The sequence below is a fragment of the Cygnus olor genome, chromosome 24 (genome assembly GCF_009769625.2).
Source record: "Cygnus olor isolate bCygOlo1 chromosome 24, bCygOlo1.pri.v2, whole genome shotgun sequence".
Lineage (NCBI taxonomy): Eukaryota > Metazoa > Chordata > Aves > Anseriformes > Anatidae > Cygnus > Cygnus olor.
The window spans coordinates 5,574,609-5,595,825 of record NC_049192.1 but is presented as its reverse complement, the minus strand read 5'-3'; the positions used below and the strand labels follow the sequence as shown (position 1 = coordinate 5,595,825).

General features: G+C 45.7%; 1 protein-coding gene across 1 annotated transcript in view; it reads left to right on the top strand.

The window, feature by feature from the left end:
* UHRF1BP1 (UHRF1 binding protein 1) overlaps positions 1-21,217 on the top strand; it is a 34,940-nt gene that overhangs the window by 8,452 nt on the left and 5,271 nt on the right. The window contains exons 2-20 of the mRNA XM_040535830.1: positions 5,541-5,703; positions 7,335-7,373; positions 7,849-7,940; positions 8,128-8,317; positions 8,770-8,910; positions 9,469-9,639; positions 10,784-10,961; positions 11,833-11,919; positions 12,511-12,675; positions 13,203-13,345; positions 14,112-14,253; positions 14,494-14,687; positions 15,455-17,004; positions 17,227-17,423; positions 17,972-18,126; positions 18,231-18,378; positions 19,155-19,420; positions 20,242-20,350; positions 20,931-21,046. Coding sequence (XP_040391764.1) covers positions 5,541-5,703; positions 7,335-7,373; positions 7,849-7,940; positions 8,128-8,317; positions 8,770-8,910; positions 9,469-9,639; positions 10,784-10,961; positions 11,833-11,919; positions 12,511-12,675; positions 13,203-13,345; positions 14,112-14,253; positions 14,494-14,687; positions 15,455-17,004; positions 17,227-17,423; positions 17,972-18,126; positions 18,231-18,378; positions 19,155-19,420; positions 20,242-20,350; positions 20,931-21,046 — 4,246 coding nt within the window. The remainder of the gene's footprint in view (positions 1-5,540; positions 5,704-7,334; positions 7,374-7,848; positions 7,941-8,127; positions 8,318-8,769; positions 8,911-9,468; positions 9,640-10,783; positions 10,962-11,832; positions 11,920-12,510; positions 12,676-13,202; positions 13,346-14,111; positions 14,254-14,493; positions 14,688-15,454; positions 17,005-17,226; positions 17,424-17,971; positions 18,127-18,230; positions 18,379-19,154; positions 19,421-20,241; positions 20,351-20,930; positions 21,047-21,217) is intronic.

The window sequence follows — 21,217 nt, the reverse complement described above, 5'->3', positions numbered from 1 at the left end:
CACAGATATGTTTTGTGGCACGAATGCAACTGCTTTGGGTCGCTGAGTGGTATATCGATGTAGTCGATGCTTAGAAAAACAGAAAGTTGATAATCTAAAGCCACCAGTGGCAGTGTATACAGACATCCCACTGCACTTTATCCACCCGGATAACGAACCTCCCAGCGCAGTGCTGAGCTCTGTTTCCATGTTACACAGAACCATCCACAGGGTTTGTTCTGCAGCTTCAGTAGAGCGAAGTCATCGAGATTTTTGCATTGGGACCAGCTTGTCCGCAAAGGAGAACAGCTGGTCTGGCAGTGCACCTGGTGCACACCAGTAATGTGCTCACTGTGGAGCCGGGGGTGATTTTGGTGAACAATTAGTTCATTTGGTAGTGATCGAATTCCCTTAGATTCTAAATGGCTTTATACTAATTGAGGTGATATGATACCAACTGGATTAGTACTAACGGCTAGGTAATACTGTGCGTAAATTAGTCTCTTTTTCTGTTAATTCAATGTACTTCTCTTCCTTGGCTGCAATTCTGAATCTCTCAGTCCTGAATAGAACTGTGGCTGCTTACCAGGCAGATTGCTCCACGGTTGCACCAAAACCTTGAGCTAGTAAAATGGCTTTTATTTCCAAAACGGCTTTTACTTCTTCCTATGCATCTCCAAGGCAGCTATTTTTTTTCCCCTTTTTACAGAAGTTTTGATCACTTGCTCAGTTTTATTTCCTCCAAAATTATTTTTCAGTTCATTCTCAGCCGTGTTTTGCAGTCAAAGCCTCTGCTGTTGGCTTCCTTGAAAGTCTTCCTGTACTTAGAAGTCACCGACCTCTTCTTTTGCCAGTCATGAACCTTTTTTTCCGAGTAAGCAGGATCTTTGGCTCCCGAGATAAGGAGGATTAATATGAAGGAAAGTGTCCTATCACAGAGATTTGGGGATTGCAGAAGATCTTTCCAAATGAAATGGTGGATTAGATGGATTAGGAATGGATTAGATGGCCTGTCCAGGCCTAACCCAACAAGATTCTGGGAAGATTTTTGGTACAGAGCAAATCTGCATTGACATGAATATAGGTATTTTCCATGTCCAATTTCTGCCCTTCTACCACAGCTGCTTAAAATACGATTTGTGTTCCAAATCAGAGGGGAAATTCATCTTTTCCTTTGCTGTTACCCTTACGAAGAAGAGCCTTGTCTGCAGCAGTTTCCCCGGAGCTTTTATTACAGTTTGTCTGTTTTCGGATTGCAGCTGACAACTTACCCTCTTCCTGACTTGCTTGTGTTTTGCGGATTTTTCCATCTGCTCTCTGCAACGGCGGCAAGTATTGCAAGTCATTTCTTCTGCCAGAAGATGATGCTTGGCACTCAGCAAAATCAAGGTCGCTGGTGTACCGCTAATTAGTTCTCACATATAATAACCATAGTAACAAAGATATTAATAGAAATAAACATGTTTAGCTGTGTAGATGCCGGTTACATACAATAGGCGATGATTACTGAATAACTGCAGAAGTTGAGGCATAAAATCTATTTTGAGCCTGCGAAGCTACTGACGAGAGGGTTCTTGTGCCACGAGGCAGTGAGCTAATGAGGGAGATGGGTCTGAAGGGAAATTTGATGGTTTCAGACGTCTTCTCCTGACGTTATCTGTCTATGTATTTGTTCTGGAGACGGCGCGGCCAGACAACTACAAATGCAAGCATAAATCCAGTATTTATGATTATAGCCTGGCTTCAGGCCAGCAGTGAGATTTGGCCAAATGCCCTCTTGCAAGGGGTGAGTTTGGGGCCTCTGGATGTATCAGCTGATGAATCAGGCATTCTTTTAGCAGTGACATCATTTAGTTATATATAATGTAAATATATATATGTATATATATATATTCAAGCTGATGATTGAGCAAGTAGATTGATGCTCCTGTGCCTTCCCCATCTAAGACATGAAATGCAAATCAAGTCACAATCTTAGAAACTGCCCCAAAAGGCCGAGGGTTTCTGTAAAGAGCTTGATTCTCTTAGGCCAGGCCCCAAGAAGCTACCGAGGTTTAAATACCTGGGTGCTGCTAGCTTCTTAGGAAAGAGCGAGCCCTTCAGTCTGCTATGGAATTAGGGTAGTGCTGGTAATGACTGTGTGTGTCTGCTTCTTACGAAAGTCGATTGAAAGCCCAAATGCGTCATCTCAAATGGAAAGAAACGGCAGAGAGCAGGGAATTTGTAGGGAAATCTCTTCCCTGCAAACCACTGGCCGCAGGAAGGGGCTCGACCTACCAGGACTTACTTAGCTATGGCTGTGAAAGCTTCTAGCTGGCATTTCCCATTGTCTTCATTGCAAATACAGAACGTTTTCAGTCACCTGAAGGCTTTCCGTGGGTGCTGGTGACCGTGACGGTCCGGGTGGCTGTTGGGTGGATGCTTCCCAAGATGAGATGTTGCTCCTGGTATTGTTCCTGGGAACGCATTCGTGCTTGTGCAAGTGTATGCAGCTGCAAAATGCCCTCGTGACTGCAGTGACAACTCTATAAAGGGTGGGAAAAGGTTTTCTGGTGTGACTTTTGTCATGGTAATCCTGGCAGACTCAAAAGGAGTGCTGTCCTTTGAGTTTACTGGCTTAGTACTGCATGACTTCTTTATAGAGTTGGGGGGGGAGAAAAAGCAAACAACAACAAATATCCCACACTGTCAATTTTCCTAATAGCTACCATTTTCATTCATTTTTCTCGAAGCCAGCAATTCGTGCTGCCAAAAATGTTACTGTTGATGAGTATGAATGGAGCGAGCCTGCCAACAAGCATCTAAAATTGTCTATTCTCACAGCTCCTTCCTTCCCCTGACAGTGACCAAAGCAGTTCCTTTCAAGAAGTAATTTGGCCTCTGTAAAATTCCAAGTTCACAGGCACAGTTCATCTCTTTTCCTTTTGTAAGCCCCATTAACGTGCACTAAATATACCAAAATGTCTTAAATTTGAGGATTATTCCATCTGAAAATCTTAGATCCCTTTAAAGGGACAAGCTGGGAGCAGGAGAGCTGGGACTAGGCCTAGCTGCAGGAATTTCACTGTGTGGTTTAAAGGGAAGGATTTATTTTAGATTTATGTTTACGATGCTTCCAGCTTCTGTTGCTCCGTGACTGGTGGGATCTATAATCTGTCCTTCAGGGGTTTTGGTGCAGCTAAAAAGCCTTTTGAAAGAGGCTCTTCCATAGAGTCTGCTAGTGCTTGTGGTGGTTTTCTTATCTGTTCAGCAGGATTTCTGCAGCCTTTCCCTGTAGGTGAACACAAATACCTATTTGTTTTTGGCTAGATCGTGTTTCATACCACTCTCTCCACCAGTGTCTGGTTTCACAGCTTCTCCCTTCACTGTGCTATTGTTTTTAAGATAAAAGTAGACACTAAGTAAAAATAATTCCCTGTTGAGACATGTCCTTATGTTTTGTTTCTTCTGCATTAGCAGCTGAAAGCGGCTTCACCTTCCAAGCAGGCTTAGGCTGTGATGAGGATTAAGACACCTGGGGTTTGACCCTTGCTTTACAGGAGTGAGGAGGCTGCTGTGAGCCTCAGCCTCTCCCTGCCTGTGAGCATCGCTGCCCGCAGCAGCCCCGTGAGTTTACCAGTGCCGAGCGCTTTTCCTGTCATTATTTTCAGTACCCAGTCCCAAGCGGAGGCGATTACAACAGCTTTCAACATACCTGGTTCACTGAGGCAAGACAAAGATGCTCACGTATCGCCTCCGGAGCTTTTTGGTCCGACGCTCAGCGCTGCCTGAGTTTGTGGCTCGCACAGGGGGACCTGGCGCAAACCCTACAGACACCCAGCACGTCCCTGTACCTGCCTGCCCCCCGCAGCGCACGCTGCCGCGCGTTACGTCTTCGTGCGGGGGCCGGCGGGTGGTGTTGGGCTTGGCCTCCTGCCTGCGTGTGTTTAAACAAGAGAGCCTCGGGTTAAAGGCACGAGGAGTTCAAAGCAAACGTCACCTTCCCTGCGTCAGCCTGGGACCAGCTGGCAGGTGCCTTACGAACGTGGTCTGGACTCAGCAGGCAGCGCGTGCCCTCGGCTCGGGAAGGGAGGTGGCGGCGTGGCACAGGAAACGCCTGATCGGGCTCCGGTGGCAGCGGAAGACTTGGCACTAAAAGGGATGGAGGTGAAAAGGAGCAGTAGGCAAACACAGCCATATGTGCCGCCCTCCTCCTCGGGGGGCGGCTGTATCCGAAACTCAGGGCTGGCATCCGTGGCTCTTCACCATCCCTCAGCCTCTCTGTTAATGTTCATTTTGAAAGGCGTTTCTTTTCCAGGAAGCCCTGGGCTGATGACGAGCAGCTGCTGCTGGCACCTCAGGCGGCTTTGTACCACGCCTCGTGCTCCTACAGCGGCCACGTCCGCTGTCACCCCGGCAGCGTCGCTCTGGTTCGTCCTCCCCTCTCCTCTCCGTAGCAGTGGCAGGACTTTGTTCGGGATGTTTTAAGCCTTTCAGAGGGAATCCGACCACACCGCTGGTGCAGGGAAAGGAGACAGAATGGCAGCATGTGACTATGAGCCTAATCCTGTTTGTGCTGACAATAGGGTCTTTCTTTTTCTTCCCCTTTCTGGACCGCTGTGCAGAATTAGAATTAGTATTAGTTTGGAGGAATGTGTGAAATGAGCTCCGGTTTCAGCAGTGAGTAAATCAGCGGGCAGGAAGTCTTCAGCCTTGTGACTCCCGTGACTTTGTGAATCCGAGCAGCCTGGTGCTTGGCTCCCTCGGTGGCGTCCCAGCGCTCGTGCACTGGGGACAGCCGTCCTGGCGAGGTGCTGGGGCTCAGTCTGCGTGGTCTAAGCTGTCTCTTCTGATTCCTCAGGGCCCACAGTGTTTTTAAAGAAGTTAAGCACCAGAATATGCTGCTCTTGACCAGTCTGAAATCATTTCTTCCATTGCACTTAAATCACAGGCGTGTCAGGGAGCTGGGGATATCAGGCTTTGTGCAGGGGAGGTGGAAATGACTGTGGAAATGCTTGCCACGAGGAGAGGAAAGGATTTTGAGTTGGTCACTAGGGAGGGGAGTTGGGTTGCACGCTCGGACTTGCTGGGCAGGGCGCGTGCTGGCTTGCAGGACTGCTGTGGAGAGACAGCAATAAAAATACTTTATTAACGATCTTTTGCTTTCCTTTGTCAATAACTTCAAAAAAATATTCTAAATAATAACGCTTTTCACCACTGATATCGCACTTTTTGGGGTAGTAAAGTTGTTGTCCTGTTGTGGTTTGACTTCGGTTTTGTTTTGTTTCTGTCCTAAGGCAATTCTGCTGGTTTACAGGTTCCCGGGGCTTTAGATGGAATTTTCAGTTTAGTGAATTTGATTAAAATAAGCAAGCAGGAACAAAACCTTCAAATGTCAAAGTGTAAGGACATTTTTTTTTTTTCTGGAAAAACCAACACGCTCTGGGTCTAAAAATGTCAGAAAAGGTTTGACAAAGAAGCAAGCAAATTTTTATACTTAATATCCCTCTATAAAAGGCTCCTCTAGTCTAAGCAGCTTTGCTTTGAATTGTTTTCTGAGTCTCTCTTTTCTTCTCTCGTAGGTTTACGAAGAATCTCTCTCCAGACAAAATCAACCTGAGCACGCTGAAGGGGCAGGGGCAGCTGACCAACCTGGAGCTGGACGAGGAGGTGCTGCAGAATGTGCTGGAGCTGCCCACCTGGCTCGCCATCACCCGCGTCTACTGCAACAAGGCGTCCATCAGGGTGAGCGGAGGAGGCTGCACTCGTGGCCCCAGACACAAACGAGACCTTCCAGTGACAGCTTCCATGTGTCATGTGGGGATTTCTGATTAAGGATCACGATGGGATCCAGTCCCCACACTCCAAACCCTGTGCGTCAGGCGTGGCATTTGCTAATTGAGGACTATGAGAGAGCCACCAGAGGTTTCACCGAGGCTTTCCTTGCCGAGCAGTCTGTCCCTGGTGGCCAGCAGCAGGGGTTAGAGGATGCTGAGAGAAGCACAGGGAAAGTGTGCTGTGGTCTTTTCTCCCCCTTGGCTGATTTATGGCATGTGACTTTTTAAGCCAGCCGTGGGGTCTTTGTAATACCTGCTGATGAATTTCTAGGAATTTGCCCAAGTGCCTTTTGGATCTGCTTACTTGTTTAACACCCAGAGCATGCTCTGACAGAGAACCTCACAGCTTAACTGTGTGCCTGCTGTTGCTTGCAGCAAGCCTGTGCATACTATTTTTAGTTGATAATCTCCTGGTAGGTACTGTTCTCTACAAGAAATGGGGAACAATTACTCCCTGCTCATCATCTCCAACTACCTTAGGATTTTATAAACCTTCCTGTTTGGTCATTCCCTTCCATTTTCCTGTAATTTTGATAGCTGAGGAGTTCTCTGCGTCTTCCCTCATCCCCACTGACTTATTTTTTTAATGCTAAGGAAGTAACACAGACCTCCAACAGGGATAGGAAGCAGAGAGAAATGGAGTGCAGTTATCTGAAAGCCTAATTATGCTGTGAGGTATTGTAAAATACATTGAACTTAAGTCTTAATTGTTGAAAACGCAATTCTTAAGAAATACGTGAATGGTATATGTGAAAAGCTGCACACTCTGCACTCGTTCAGCCCCCGTTGACCATTTACGTGCATAATTGCTGAAATTGTGCACGGACTTACAATTGCACTTTTGCACACTGAACCCTCCTACAAATTTTCCTCCTTATGCTTTTTAGAGCAGAAAATTGATTTTTTTTTCAGTTGATATGAAATGCCAGACTATTTAATCTCAGTTGGTACTAACCAGAGTTGCGTTATGTGAATGCAAAAGTTTTTTTGTATATGGAAGAGACTTGCTATGAAAAAAATCTGGTTCTACTCTGCCAAGTGACAACAAAAACGAGCCTGTCTTACTCATCTGATCTGTTCTATCTGTTTTTAGAGTCAGATCTGCTTAATTTAGTACCAAACACTTGTTCTCCCTCCTACAAGAACTGCAGAATAAGTATTGCTGTAAGAAAATAAAGTAGGATCTTATTGGTTTGTGCACAGCTGATTTCTAATAACAGCAGCAATTAGTTCCAAATGTTTTAAGGACAAGAACATTTTCCATAAAGGAATAGGAAAAATTAGGATTTGACCCGCTGAACGTCTATTACTTGTGATGATGTGCTGGATCCAAAAGCTAAGCTGGCTTTATGGAGCTGGCAGCTGGAATGTCTTTTCACTTGTCTGCGTGAGCCTGTTTGAGCGGGATTCAGTGGGACACGATGGACTGTCCCTGTGGTCATTTCTCAGAGCAGACCTTTGAGCTCAAATGGTTCACTGATATCTCCTAAACTTTCCAATGCGAAGGTAACTCTTCTAACCTCGACTTTACTGTTTCAGATCCAGTGGACAAAACTGAAAACACACCCAATCTGCCTGGTAATGTGTCTTTCTCGTTAATTCATTTTCTTCCAAACCCTTTTTAATCCCTCCTACTTGACAAAAATTCTGGGAAGGGAAACTGTGAAGTGCATGATTAAATTTTAATCCGACCTAAAGCCTCCAGGCCCTTAGCACCCAGGGGAAGGAAAATTCTGAGAACAGCCCTGTTAGGAGATGAGTGACCTCCCACGAGACCCTCATTCCACCGCAGGATAGAGCTGGGCTGAGCTTTCCGTGAGGTCCAGGGCAACCTTATGCCTGGTTGTTGTTGTTTGTTCTCCCCCCACTTCTGGGGATTCAGATTACCCAACAAATGTGGCATTGATGTGAGAGCTTTAGCACGTGAGACTGTTGGAGAGACATGAGGCTGCGCAGCTTGGTTGTGCCTATCCTAGAGTCCCAGACTTGAGGGTGTTAGGCTGGGCTTGAGGCTTGGTCTCGTATTTATTGATCGTCTGTTCTGTTTCTGTAGTACCTGGATAAAGTGGAGGTAGAGATGCGAACATGTGAAGAGCCTCGGCCACCCAACGGACAGTCTCCCATTGCTCTTGCTGCAGGTCAAAGGTCAGTCCCCCGAGCCCTGGGATTTCTTTCTGACGTGCTGAGGTATGGGAGGCTGTTGTTCTCAACAGTTACCCACTGACCACTCTGGATTCAGGTTTTAGTGGTTCTAATATCGCTTGTAAACCTTGGAGTCTACCTGGGCCTTTTACCATAACAAATGGTGACTTAAAGGACCTTCTCTTTGCAGTGAATATGGCTTTGCTGAAAAGGTCGTCGAGGGGATGTTTATTGTTGTCAATTCCATCACTATCAAGATTCACTCCAAGGCCTTCCATGCTTCTTTTGAGCTATGGCAGCTCCAAGGCTACAGCGTCAACCCCAACTGGCAGCAGAGTGACTTGCGGCTCACCCGCATTACAGATCCGCAGAGAGGAGAGGTAGAGTCCTCGTATGTCACCCGTCATAATGTGCCCAGAAAGGTGGCACTGGGCTGTCCCGGTGCTCTGGGGTATTGGGCAGGTGTCTGAATTCTCCTAAACTGACAGCAGGGAACCTCGGCGAAGTTCCCTGCTGGTGCTGGAGCAGAGGTGCTGAGAGCTGACTTGGGTTCAGAGCTTTCTCTGAGCTCCTGTGAGAATGAAACTGGAGAAGCTTTGAATGCCCATGTGGTTTGTCTGTTTTATTTATTTATTTATTTATTTATTTTGGTCTCAGTGTGAGAGAGGGGGTTAGATATTACCTGGGGCATGGTGACGTTTTTGTACAGGGACCACAGAGGAAAAGCATGTTGAATGATTCTCCGTGGCCTTGTTTCATTCCACATTTTTAAGCGGTTCAGTGTAATCCTTGAAGTTGATGAGAATCTCAGCATTTTCGTCTTTCTGGGTAGGTTTTGACATTCAAAGAACTCACCTGGCAGACACTTCGGATAGAAGCAGATGCCACCGACAATGGTGATCAGGATCCTGTTACTACTCCTCTGAGACTCATTACCAACCAGGGGAGGATCCAGATCTCTCTTAAGAGAAGAGTGAGTGTTTCACCCATGCTTTGAAGGATACCTTCTCACTGCCTGGTGCAATGATGATGCATATTTCCTCCCACATCCCTCAGCAATGGTTCTTTTCCTTCACAAATACTGAGTCCAAGCTGCTATACCGCTCTGTTTTCTGTTGGAAATAGCTGTGTTCTTTACCAAATGTCAGAGCAGTTTATGTCCCGGGGGAGAATAATATGTATGGAGCGAATTTTAAAATCCATTTTCTCATCCTAAGGAGATCTGTCATCTCTTTATAGGGAGCTTAAAGCCTGCTAGCCTTATTTTTACCTGACAGTGGAAATGTGATGAGGAATAGATGCAAAAAAAATGCCATTTTTTTTCTTAATGATAAGCAATTTCTCATTGAAAGTAGCATTGACTACTTTCCTTCTCAGATGAGATACTGCAGACATCCACCAGATGAATTAATCTCTCTCTTGAATGAGTTTCAGAGCAGCACCTCTTGTTTCTGCTGCAGCTTCTGTGTATTACGAGAAAAGTGTATTGTGAGCAATTCTTACAGTCCCTGACACCTTCTTGCCATTTCAGACCAAAGATTGCAATGTGGTGGCATCGAAGCTGATGTTTCTTCTTGATGACCTTCTCTGGGTGCTGACAGACTCTCAGCTGAAAGCAATGATGAAGTATGCAGAGTCTCTGAGTGAAGCCATGGAGAAGTCTGCCCAGCAGAGGAAAAGCTTGGCACCAGAGTCTGTACAGGTGAGTGAAGCATGATTTGGATGTTGGCTTGCCAGGAAAAAGGAAAAGACAAGGTGCAAGAGACAGTTTCTGTTTGCTTGTCATCTGGCCCACACTCACAGAGCCATCTCCCTGGTGAGAACTGTTAGGCTTCCTTGGTCAGCATCACATAGATTGTGGGCTATTGTTGAGTAAAGAAATGACCAAAGGAGTTGAATTTGTTGCCACTAAGCATCAGAGAATGTTCTTAAATAGTCATGGGCTAGATTCTGTCTAATTTTGGATTCTGTCTAAGGACGGTGGTAAGTTGTGTGGCTTTCCAGATTGGGCTGGCATATAGAAAGTTGCAGAGGATCCCACAGGAATTTGATTTGGTAATAAGAAATAAATATGTTCTAGAAATGAACTTTTCTGCCCCTGAATAGCAGTCTGCATAGGCTTGGGGGAAGGGGCTCTGATGTAATATATTATGACGTAAAATCATAGTGAGCTCTGATGCTCCAGGGAAAATATCAGCATCCAATTTCACTGTTGTTGTCAGGGGTTCTTTTTTCCTGCCTAACACTCTGGAGAGAGCTCTTGTTTTTTTTTTCTTTTTTTCTTTTCTTACTTGTTCTTTGTTTCATTTGTTCTCATTTGTTCTTTGGTTTACATACAGCTTAGCGGTCTGTGAGAACCTTAAAACAACCAGTAACCTTGTACTTCCCTTACCACTTTGTTTCCAAAGTCCTGTGCTGAGTAATCATTACATACGTAGGGCAGAGGACAAAAGGTGTTTTCAGAGGAAGGGAACGTGAGGGAAGAGGAGTATCACTCCTCTGAGTGGTGATGGAAACTCCGGGGAAGGAGGGCTATGTGCTTAGTGCACTGAGATTACATAGAGGGGAGATCAGGAATACTTTGCCATTTTTCATCTCAGAGTCTTACATCATCTTCCAAGACAAGCTAACAGTGGCTTGATACAGAGGAGGCAGAGCCACAGACAAAGAGTTTTGCTCATGACAACGTAGGAAAGGATCCAGATTTCTAGACTCCCCACTGGATTTCCTTAAATTGATGCCCTGGAGTCTGGAGGACTGCATGAGTTGTTTTTAATTCTGACTTTCCCCACCACCACCTCTTTAGCCTTCTATCATTTCTTAGCAAGCTGTTTTTTCTCTAACAGATCACACCGCCTGCTCCGAGTACCCAGCAGTCCTGGTCGCAGCCATTTGGAGTCAGCCCGAATGCAAGCAGCATTGGTCAATACTTTGATAAACATGACATGAAAGAGTCGTCATACCACCTCCTCATCTCACGCCTGGATCTGCACATTTGTGATGACAGCCACACTCGAGAGTCAGGTAACTGAGAGCAGCGTCAGGAGGACACTGCAGGGGGAAAAAAATAATCCAGTATTTAGTGAAGGATCAGAGGTTATGCTATAGGAACAATGTGGTATTGACCAAGGGGAATTAAGTGTGATTATTCCTCTTGGTGGAAAAAATGTTTGTTTTCACAATGTCCAGGATCTGCAAAGTAGCATAGTTGCAAGAATTATTTGCCATTCCACTGCCTACCCCTTTCTTTTCAAGTAAGGCTTTGTTAATTAGTGTCTGTTTTACTCCTAGATAATATATTTTAATAGAGAATAGAGGTTTTTGACTATCTTTTCTCTCTTATGAGGTAAATTTCCCTCCCCACCTCCATCCCTCTCTCTGCACAGACATCTCTGATCCAGTTGTACAATTTGTTTCAATACATCTTCCTGTTAAAGAAAAAATAAATAAATCCTCCTCCCACATCATCACTATTCTTTTTTCTTTTTTTTTGAACTGGCTTGTGTATTGTTGTCTCCCGAGCTGCTGTTATTAACATCTTGGCATGGTTTTGTTGTCTTTATTTCACTGGCCATACCAGCAAGTGTTCAGAAAACAAGTGCTGGTTATTGCAGTGAAAAGTGTAATTGACAGGAGCCTGGAAAGCAATGGGGCCTTGTAGTTTGGCATTTGAGATTATAGGTCTGGTTCTTACAGTATAAACTGTTACCCTGTTACATTTGGTTGTCCTGTTCCTCGCCTAGGACAAGATTTTGATACAACTTTTTAAGATACGCTCGTGCTAGCCATGGTAACCATCAGGGATGGCAATCAAATGAGCATTGTTCTGCATTATCCTGAGTCAGGGTTTGTACTACAGAGCTGATTGTAATTTTCTTTGTTTTGTTTCTCACAGGCACTTTGAAGCACGGGATGCTGGGCGGTGCTATGCAGCTGACCTTCAGGAGGATGGCTTTTGACTATTATCCTTTCCATAGGGCAGGTAAGGGAGCGTCCCCCCAGCTTGAAAAGGGAGATAAAAACAATTTGAAGAACAGCGATGCTCCATGGCTTTAGGCAGGAGAGGAAGAAAGGACTGCACAAAAGACGTGGGACTTAAATCCTTGTGGACAGGGTTAATCTGATTTATTTCTTGGTGGATAACTGCCAAGTTATTTGCAAAGAAAGGAATAAGTTTCTGTCTGTCATAAGCCATAAAAATGGAACTTTGGATTCCTTTTTGGTTGCTTAAGGTCTGGATCTGGTTCTTACATGTGCCTAATCAGTTTGAAAGGGTTATAGGATGTGTCCCAGGAGAAAATCTGTTTGTGGTTGACAGAGGAAGCAAGAAAAAGTGTGACCATGGCATTCTTCCCAACACTTGTGTTTGGAACACTGGCTGGTAGGACCAGCTCTGTTGTTTGGAAACCTGCTCTTGCTCCACAAGTGCTTAGTATGCAGCATATTGCGTATTCCTGAATGTGGCATCAATTAAAGGGAATGCTTTCCAGATTTATGTAGGTTTAAGGGGAGCGGGAGTGTTGTGTTTATCTGGAAACCTCATTTTAAAGCCAGGATGTTTACTTTCATGCAGGAGATGCCTGCAAGCATTGGGTGAGGTACAGCGAGGCGATGGAAGCACGGGGACAGTGGGCAAAAAGGTTGGTCAGTGAATTTCAAAGCAAGATTGAAAAGCATTACGAAGAAACAGACTCTGCCTTTGCCAAGACTCCACTTTCCCCCTTCAAAAGGAAACCAGGTAACGATGTTTGATTAAATTCCTGATAAAGCTGGAGATGGTAACAATTGTTCCCCAGGCAGCAATATCTCTAGTTCCCTTTCACTGACTCTTAGCAGCTAGATTTGTTGGTGCAGAAATCCATAGCACACTAAAAATCATAAACTTAGTGGCAAAGGATGATGGATATCATACTGGAATAATACTGCAGCAAGAATGGACAGGCTGCAGCAGTCACTTTCCTAACTTATCTTTTTTTTTTTTTTCTATAAGCGAGCATGTAATGGATAAGTGAAATAGTTAAATGCCTAGCTGAGGAAGTTGTTCTGTTGCTGTGGGGCATGCCAGTCTTTGATGGTCTTCCTTTACAAGTACTAAAGTTTTGGTTTTTTGTTGTTTTTTTTTTTCCTCCTAACCGTGCCCATCTGTTTCTAATTTTGGGGCTGCTATTTCTGCTGTGTAAGCACATACGTGTTGGGGTTGATAGTGAAGTTCATTGCAAAGGAGATGAGTAAAACCCTGCTACTTCTGCTTTTCCATCCCCACAGATACATCTCCAAGTCCTCATAAAAGCCCCTTGGAGAAAGGCCGTGTACCTCCTTCAAGTTTGCCACAACTCCGGCACCCTCCCTGGAACCGGCTTCGATCCAGCTGTGTGGTAGTTCGTGTGGATGACTTGGATGTTCACCAGGTAGGGATTTGAGCAGTGCCTGCGGACATCCATGTCCTTTTTTTTTTTTTTGCAAAAGAAATTTAATCTGATGTGGTGCAAATAAATCATGCAAATCCCATGTAATCCAAGAAAATCAAAGCTCTGCAACCAGGGAACCCAAATGCTGTTATTGTGTTGCGTGTACAACTTTTAAACCTGGTATGAACTGCTGATAATTTTCATGTTCAGAGGAAATTGCATGCATAACTACAGAGTTTCTGCACTCTGTGTTCATGTCTAAACTTTCATAGGCAAGCCCAGGATAAAAGATTTCATGCATTTGAGAAGTTAGTGAGGATATGGATTTTTGACAGAGGAGGAGCATCTTACCTCATATTTTTGACCCACCACGGAAAGGATCATTAGAGTGGATCAGGCCCTACATCCAGATACCCTGTACCCATTGTAAGAGCATAATCAGTACCAGATATTATAATGGATTTAGCAACACGCTGTTAATCCTGAAGAAAGGTACAATAGATTTCAGTTCTGTTTGTTCACATCACCTAACTCTGATTGTTGTGGGCCTTACTAGCAGTGACACGAGATATAAAGAACTGAATTCCCTCAAAGGAGAGGAGTTGACAATATTAGCAGGTAGAAAAAAGTTTTATTGTTACTTGAAAGCATAGTGTGTTTGATGTGTAAATGAGATAGATTGAATATGGGAGACAGCAGGGTTACTGGGATGCTTTATTTCGCCAAACATGGGCTCTGCGCAGCTGCATGCCATTTGTATTTTCAGGTTTCTACAGCTGGTCAGCATAGTAAGAAACCTTCGACCTTGCTTTCATGTAGTAGAAAATTCCTCAACCTTCCTGATCAGGTCTCTGCAATCCATATTGAATTCACAGAGTATTACTTCCCAGACAATCAGGACTTTCCAGGTAATACACCAAGGTTAGCACCTTCTTTCATAAGTTTCTTAAAAAATCAGTCAACTTTTAATTCTTTAGGTGTGATAACCTTCTTGAGGCTCCTACAGGTGTCCATTTTTGTTCAGTTTCCTGGTGTTCGTGTGTTTGCCTTTCTTTGGTGTTGTCAGTGCAGGTTATATGCTGAGCTGCAGACCTCTTGAAAGGCCTTTTCTGCTATTATTAATCCATTTTGATTCTGTTCTGTTCTAGTTCCATGCCCAAACCTGTATGTACAGCTGAATGGTTTGATGCTTACCCTGGATACAGCAAGCATGCTCTGGATAAACCTCTTCTGTCTGGATCTTTATCGCAGCTTGGAGCAGTTCAAAGCCATCTACAAGCTGGAGGACTCAGGCAAACGTGATGAGCATATTGACGTCCGACTGGATGGCTTCCGGCTGAAGGTACCGTTCATGTCCTTCCTTTCTCAGCCTTCAGCATCCTCTCCTTTATTGTTGTGTAAGGAACATGAGATCAGGACATAGCTGGAGTCCAGGCTGAGCATACAAAGTTCCCCCCCTTTCCCCATCTTTTTTCTGTCGACTGTTTGAGTTAATATTGTTTTCATCTATGAGCAGTAAACAAGTGCTTGAGTTCTAGTCCAGAATAGACAGGCAAGTCAGTATTTACGAATGTATTCAATATTCAAGTATTTATTCAACAAGTCAGTATTTATGAAAACAGTTTTAAGGAAAAACTGCTGGCTCAGGTAACCAAAAGTTGCTTTCTGCCCTTTGGAAACCACGTTGACTCATTCCAGGGAGAAGATACCAACAGTCTGTGGCATTGACATCCGATGGTGTTTGCCACTGATTACTCAATAGCAGTTTTGTGCGAAGGCTTAAAGGCCTGACCGTGGAGTAAGTACTTGCAAAGAAAGATCAAAAGTGCGTAGTTGTGAGCTGAGCTGCTACGCAAGCTGTGGATGGTAAAAGAAGCTGAAATAAAATTCAGGTTAAATTTCCTTGTGTCTGATTTCTCTTCCCTGATTGTTAGTTTTTCAGATAAGGATGAGTTGAGAGTCTAGGCCAGCTCTTGGGATTTTAGTAGACCAAGACTTGTCAATTATTTATTATATTCCACAACTGGTCTTCTGTGTAAGCAGCAGGATAGGCCACTGCTAATTTCCCTTCTCGCTGCTTAACTTGTAGTGTCTTTCTCTTCCTCGTAGCTCAACATCCCTGTGGAGAAGAAAGTCACTGACCACCAAGACCGTCCGCAGACGCTCTGCATCCGTGTGACGGAGATGACTGCCACCAACACCCGCCACGCTCCCTTCTGCAGCTGCCAGGACCTCCAGAGCCTCTTCCGTAAATTTGCCAGTTCAGAATTCTTCCACTCCAGCTACAGCCAGTTCCCAAGGTCTCAGGACAACTTCAGCCTCCTCCACACCCTCTTCTTGCGCCATGCATACGAGGTGGATGACAGACCTCAGAAGCATACGGGTTTTCCCCAGCCATTGCACAAAATCTCTGCCTCTGAAGATCTGTGGTCTATGAATTTCACTGAGCTTTCCCTGGACTTCGAGGGTGCTGAGAGCTCTAAGGGCAGAGCCCTTAGCTTTATTGACCCATTTCCCCTCTCCATTTGGGCCTGTCTTCCCAAGAGATGGGGGCAAGCTCAGTTATCTAAACGACAAGAATCGTCTGCCTCTGGTATAAAAATCAAGCCTTCTGCCAGTTTCAGCAATCACTCCAAGAATGAAAACCTCTCCAGAGAGCATGGGGTTTGCCAAAGATCAAGGACTGACCAGGATCTGAAGAACGTCTACAAGGTCGCAGAGACGATGGATGTCTTGGGAGAGTCTGAGTGTAAAATTGATGATGGAGTAGATGATAAAGAGCTGGAAGCCTCTGCTGATATCCATGTGCTTTTGTCCTCGTCTGTTCACGTCAAAGTTCGTCTCAACCACTACCAATACTTGGTGCTGCTCAGGATGAAAGAAGTTCTGCAAACGCTACAGGAGCAGCTGGCCCAGGATACCCAGGAGGTGACTGGGTCTCCTTTAGATCCCATGTCTGCCTCTGTGGGAGTTCTGTTCCACAGTGCCGAAGTGGCCCTGCTCATGAACCCCGCTCCAGGCTCCTGCCTGGAACCCAGATCCCTCGACTCAGACACAACGAGCCTGATCGAGTCGGAGCTCTCGCCCTCAGACAGCAAGGAGGGGCTGGCAGCTGAAGAGAAGGAGCAGAAATCTGAGACCGGTTCCGAGAAGGGAATGTGCGGGACCTCAAAGGTCCCAGAGGACAGTGAGATTGAAAACACAGGTACCAACGTAACCGGCACGCCACTGGAGAGGCTCCAAAGATCTGCAAGCGATGGAGCTCTGACTACAACTCCGCAAAGTAAAAGCGTGGAGGAGAAAGGTCTGATAGAGGAAGCACGTGAAGCTGTGGAAGCCCTGGTTACAGAAAGACCAGAAGAGCCCAGCAGTCATCCTCAAAGCCCTCCTGCCCTCCCTTCTAGCCCAACCTCGGACGTCCAGCCCTTGGGGAGAGGAAACGTCGTTCTCAACGGCCAGGCAGAACTCATCCCTTTGAAGAACCTAGAGGTGGAGTTGTCTAGCGCGCTGCATATCACAAAGGATGCCACCAAGGAAGCTCTGCATGTGACTATGGACCTCACCAAAGAAGCCATGTCTATAACAAAAGACGCTCTGAGCTTGAGCCGGGAGAAGATGACCTCCACCATGCAGAAAATGCTCTCTCTCCCCCCAGCCAAGTGAGTGGAGCATCCTCCCGTACCTCGCAGCAGCAGCAGCAAGGCTGCCGGGAAGGAGGGGAGGTGCAGGCCAACTGCTCCCTTTCTCTGTGTGCCGTTTGGGCCAGAGAGAGGTTAGACCTTCATCTCTTAGGGATTGATATAAGGACGCTAAAGCCTGCATAATATCTGTATAATCCCGAGACTAAGCTGTTTGCCTTTATTTATTTATTTATTTTGTAGGGATTCTTTGCCCAAAGCAGAAGAGGGAGCAGTGACTCCAGGTGGGGGTGGCAGCAGCCGAATGCGTTTCTTCTCCATGAAGAGGACAGCGTCCCAGCACTCCTTTGACACCACGTCCGTGGATGGGAGCGGTCCCGAGGACGGGCTGTCAGTGGACAGCGATGGCAGCGATGGCTTTGTGATGCTCACGGATTCTGGTAAGGAGTGCTCGTCCCCACTCTCATTTCAGTTTTCTGCCATGAATGACTGCCTTGTGCTGTGGTCTTACGGAATTCTCTTGTGCTACTCATTCTTTTTGGAGGTCATGAGCAGTTCACCCAAAATTACCCTTTCTGCTACTATAGATGGCTTTTTTTTTTTTTTTTTGAGATGAGGAGTATAAATGAGTGGAAAGGGTCTCCCCTGTACCATCACAGTGGTGTTCTAAGGCATTTATTTGGCCATACTAGAGCAAGAACCACAGATATATGCAGGTGGGTGGACAGTCCATAGTGTTTGAGAAGGGATTATTAGGGGATGGTTAGAAGTAGGGTGCACTGCACGTTGCACACTTCAGCTACACATTGCTTAAATTCATCTAAGGAGCTGGAGAGAGTTCCCTGGAGGTTGATGTAAGCTGATAAGTCATGAGAGTCAGGCAGATACTGAGATCAGGACTGCTTAAAACCAGAAAAAAAACGGAAAAAAAAAAAAAAAACCACAAGCTGTTGTTGTCAACAATGTTGTCAATGCTCTTCCATTTCAGAGCCCAGCCTGGACCCTCTTCCCCCAGGGCACCTCCTTCAGACCCACAACAACACGGGCAGTAGAGCAAGCCTGATGGCAGAGGATGAGAGTGCAGTGTCTCCTGAAATAAACAGCTCGACTTCACAGAGCGGAGAGGAGCCCAGCCTTCAGCTGGTCAGAGTTTTGTTCCTCCTCGCTGTAACACTGCCTCTAAGAGAACCTTGAAGTGAACTGTGTGGTGGTGGTTTAATGAGTGAGCTTGTCACTTGCTGTTTCAGGTGTCAGTCCTGGTACTGAAGATGAATGAGGTGAACTGTGGAATAGAGGCACGAGGTGACGATTTGTCTGTTGCTTTACAAGTAATGAAGGTGGTCCCGGAGCAACTGAACAACGTTGGAATGTGGCAGTACTTGCGTGGCTATGTGGGTAAGAGTCTGGCTTTTATAACCACACTTTGATAACTGGCCACTCTCAAGGTGTCTTTCATTTTAACTGATATTTCAGTGTTCATGAAGCTCCCAAAGTACCTACGCAGTCAAGCGAGATGATATCTGGCACAGTGAAACTCTCATCCTTGGTTGGGATTTTTTTTTTCCTGCTAGGATGCATAAAATAAATGAAAAGAGGAATAAAGCTACCTAGGGAAACCCTGAAGTTATTCCTGCCCTGAGCATAATACTTCTGGGACAGGGTACTTCACCCAAGTATGTTCAAATTTAAAACAAATGAAAACAAAAAAAACAAAAACACAACTATAAACCAAAACTTGAAGTGAAAGCATGAGCAGGAGTTGTTGGACTGTTATTTCTCCTTATTAATGCTGTCTAGAGCCACAAGGGGGCAAAGTGAATACAAGGTTTAGGTAGTGTTGAGGACTGACCAGCTCTGGAGAACCGAGTGGTGAGTTTTTGGCCAACTCGTGTAGGTGCAAGATGAAGGCTACTTTTAGATGTGCTGAGTTGGGGAGAGAATGCTGGCGCCGGGGGCTTAAAGAGTCTGGTCCTGGTGGTAGTTTCTGTGATGTGAACTCCAGTTGTTTGAAACCTGGACTTCTTTCATGTGGAAGGTGGCTTCAGACTGCTGCCGTTGTGAACCTGACTCTGTTCTGTGTCTGGACAGTAAAGGGCTTTTCAAAATACTTATTTTGACCTTACATCTTCCTACTGATGTTCTGCAATGAGGCCTTTCTGCTTTGACTGTAGGAGATACAGGTGTGGAGAAGCCTTCAGTCCCTGAAGCTAATAAGACCCAGCCAGAAGTGTGTTTGCGTCTCGAAGTAGGACCTAATGCCGCTGTGCACTCACCACTTGCTGTCCAGAATGGCTTCCTTCATATGCTGGTCCACAGTTACAGAGCAGAGCTCTTCATGTCTTTCCTCACCAACCTCGGCCCTTTTCTTGAGGATGAAATAATCCCCGAGGTGATCCCCATGGAGATAGAAGTTGTGGATGCCAAAATCACGCTGAAGGTGAGTATATGGGGAGCCAAGGTGGTATCCTGAGCAGAGCTCATGTGCAAGATTCTGCTTGGGTAAGGATGCTGTGGGATGGCCATGGGCCTCTGTAGAGGTCCTGTTTTCCTGACTGTGTTTTATTTGGTTTCTAAAAATTGCCTTATGGATAAATGAGTAACGCAGAGGGGTTGTTGAGTGCTCAGATTGTCGAGGAATGGGAGCCTGACCTTCAGGTTCTCTCCTCAGCTGTGTTGAAGATCTGTTTGCAGACTCAAAGGAAAGAGAATTAAATGCCTCTTCTCCCAAGTGCTTGTGTGAAATAAGAATTATTTGACCTTTTTTGTAAGAATTAAAAGAATTATGGATGGAAAACAAAACAGCATATAATAGCTGGCTGATATTTAGAAGGGGAGAAAACTGTCAGAAGTTCATCTGAAAGCACTGTGTTTGCTCCACAGACAACCAGGAGCTAGTGTGGCCAGACAGCAGCATAAAAACCTTCAGGCTTAGGGATATCGGCTTTATTTTGGTAGGTTTTTGCCTCAGGAATTCACAGGACAACTGTGAGAGTAGTGCTAAGGAAGATGGCCTCTCCTTAGCCTTTATCATGGATATGACAGAGCTTTGTTGTGATCTGTGTGAGGGCCTTCCCCATGCCCTGTATCTAAAGCCAGGCTTTCCCATATGGTGGGCGACCTCGATGAGCTCTGGCAGTGCTGCCAGCTGGTAACGTTACTCCTGTGAAGGCTGGGGGCAAGGGGAACCCTTTGTAGGACTGCCAGAGCTTTCACAACAGTTAATCTCTTCTCTGCTTTTTTCTCTTTTCTTTTTTCCAGGATGACAGCCCTCGGGTATACCCTACCTCCCCTGGCCCTGTTCCTATCACCTTGGCAGTAGATCACATTGTCGTGAAGCGCAGAGATGATGGGGTTTTCTATCTATCAGGTCAGCAACGTCAGGAATCCCATTTATTCTCCCCCAGCACCTCCCAGGCCTTGCTGGAGGTAGGGTGCTCTGCTGTGCCTGCCACTAGAGGAGACTGGAACTGAAATGTGATCGTCGTGCTGGGAACGATGGGCTCTGGTGTGTGAGCGGTCCCTAATTCTGACCTTTGAGGTCACTCCTGCCAGAATGCACAAATAATCTTCTGTCTTCAGTGCAAGCACCCAGGTCCTTTGGTTGCTCTGCAGTATTAATCTGTGTGTGCAGGCAGCCCTACCTCTTTGGTTCTTGCTGCTTTTGTTGTATTGTTTGGGCAGAAAATTTGATACCTCGGGCAGAACCCGTTAATATCTAAAACAGTGAACTAGCGGCCTGAATTCATGCTTGGTGTTTCCTTGAGCTCACACAGTCAGGACAGACTACTGCTTCTTCCCTTGTTTTAGCTTCTCCATTTTAAAATGCGGGTGGGATTTTTTTTTTCCTGTTTAAAACAAACAAAAAGAATGTTAAAGCTTTTATTTTTTTCCTAAGAACCCTGCCATGTTAATACCTACACCTGAATGTTTTCTATGCTTCTTTGCAGCTCCAGGACGGGAGGACTCACTGGGACTGGAAAAACCTGAACCAGTTGTTCAAGACCAGAAGGCCCCAGCAGAGTGTGTCTTGGCAGCACCCCCAGGAGGAGTGCGTGGACTGCAGGTGAGTCACTGCTGCCTCTTGCTGTCTAGACAACTAGTTAGCTGGCAGCAGGCTGGAAAACTGTCCTTTGTCTTCATGTATTTGCAGTTACCGGTAGGCGTGGTGTGCTGCAGATAGGGAGCGCACACAAAGCAGTCTGTACCTCCCTTTGCAGGCATTCTGAGAAATACG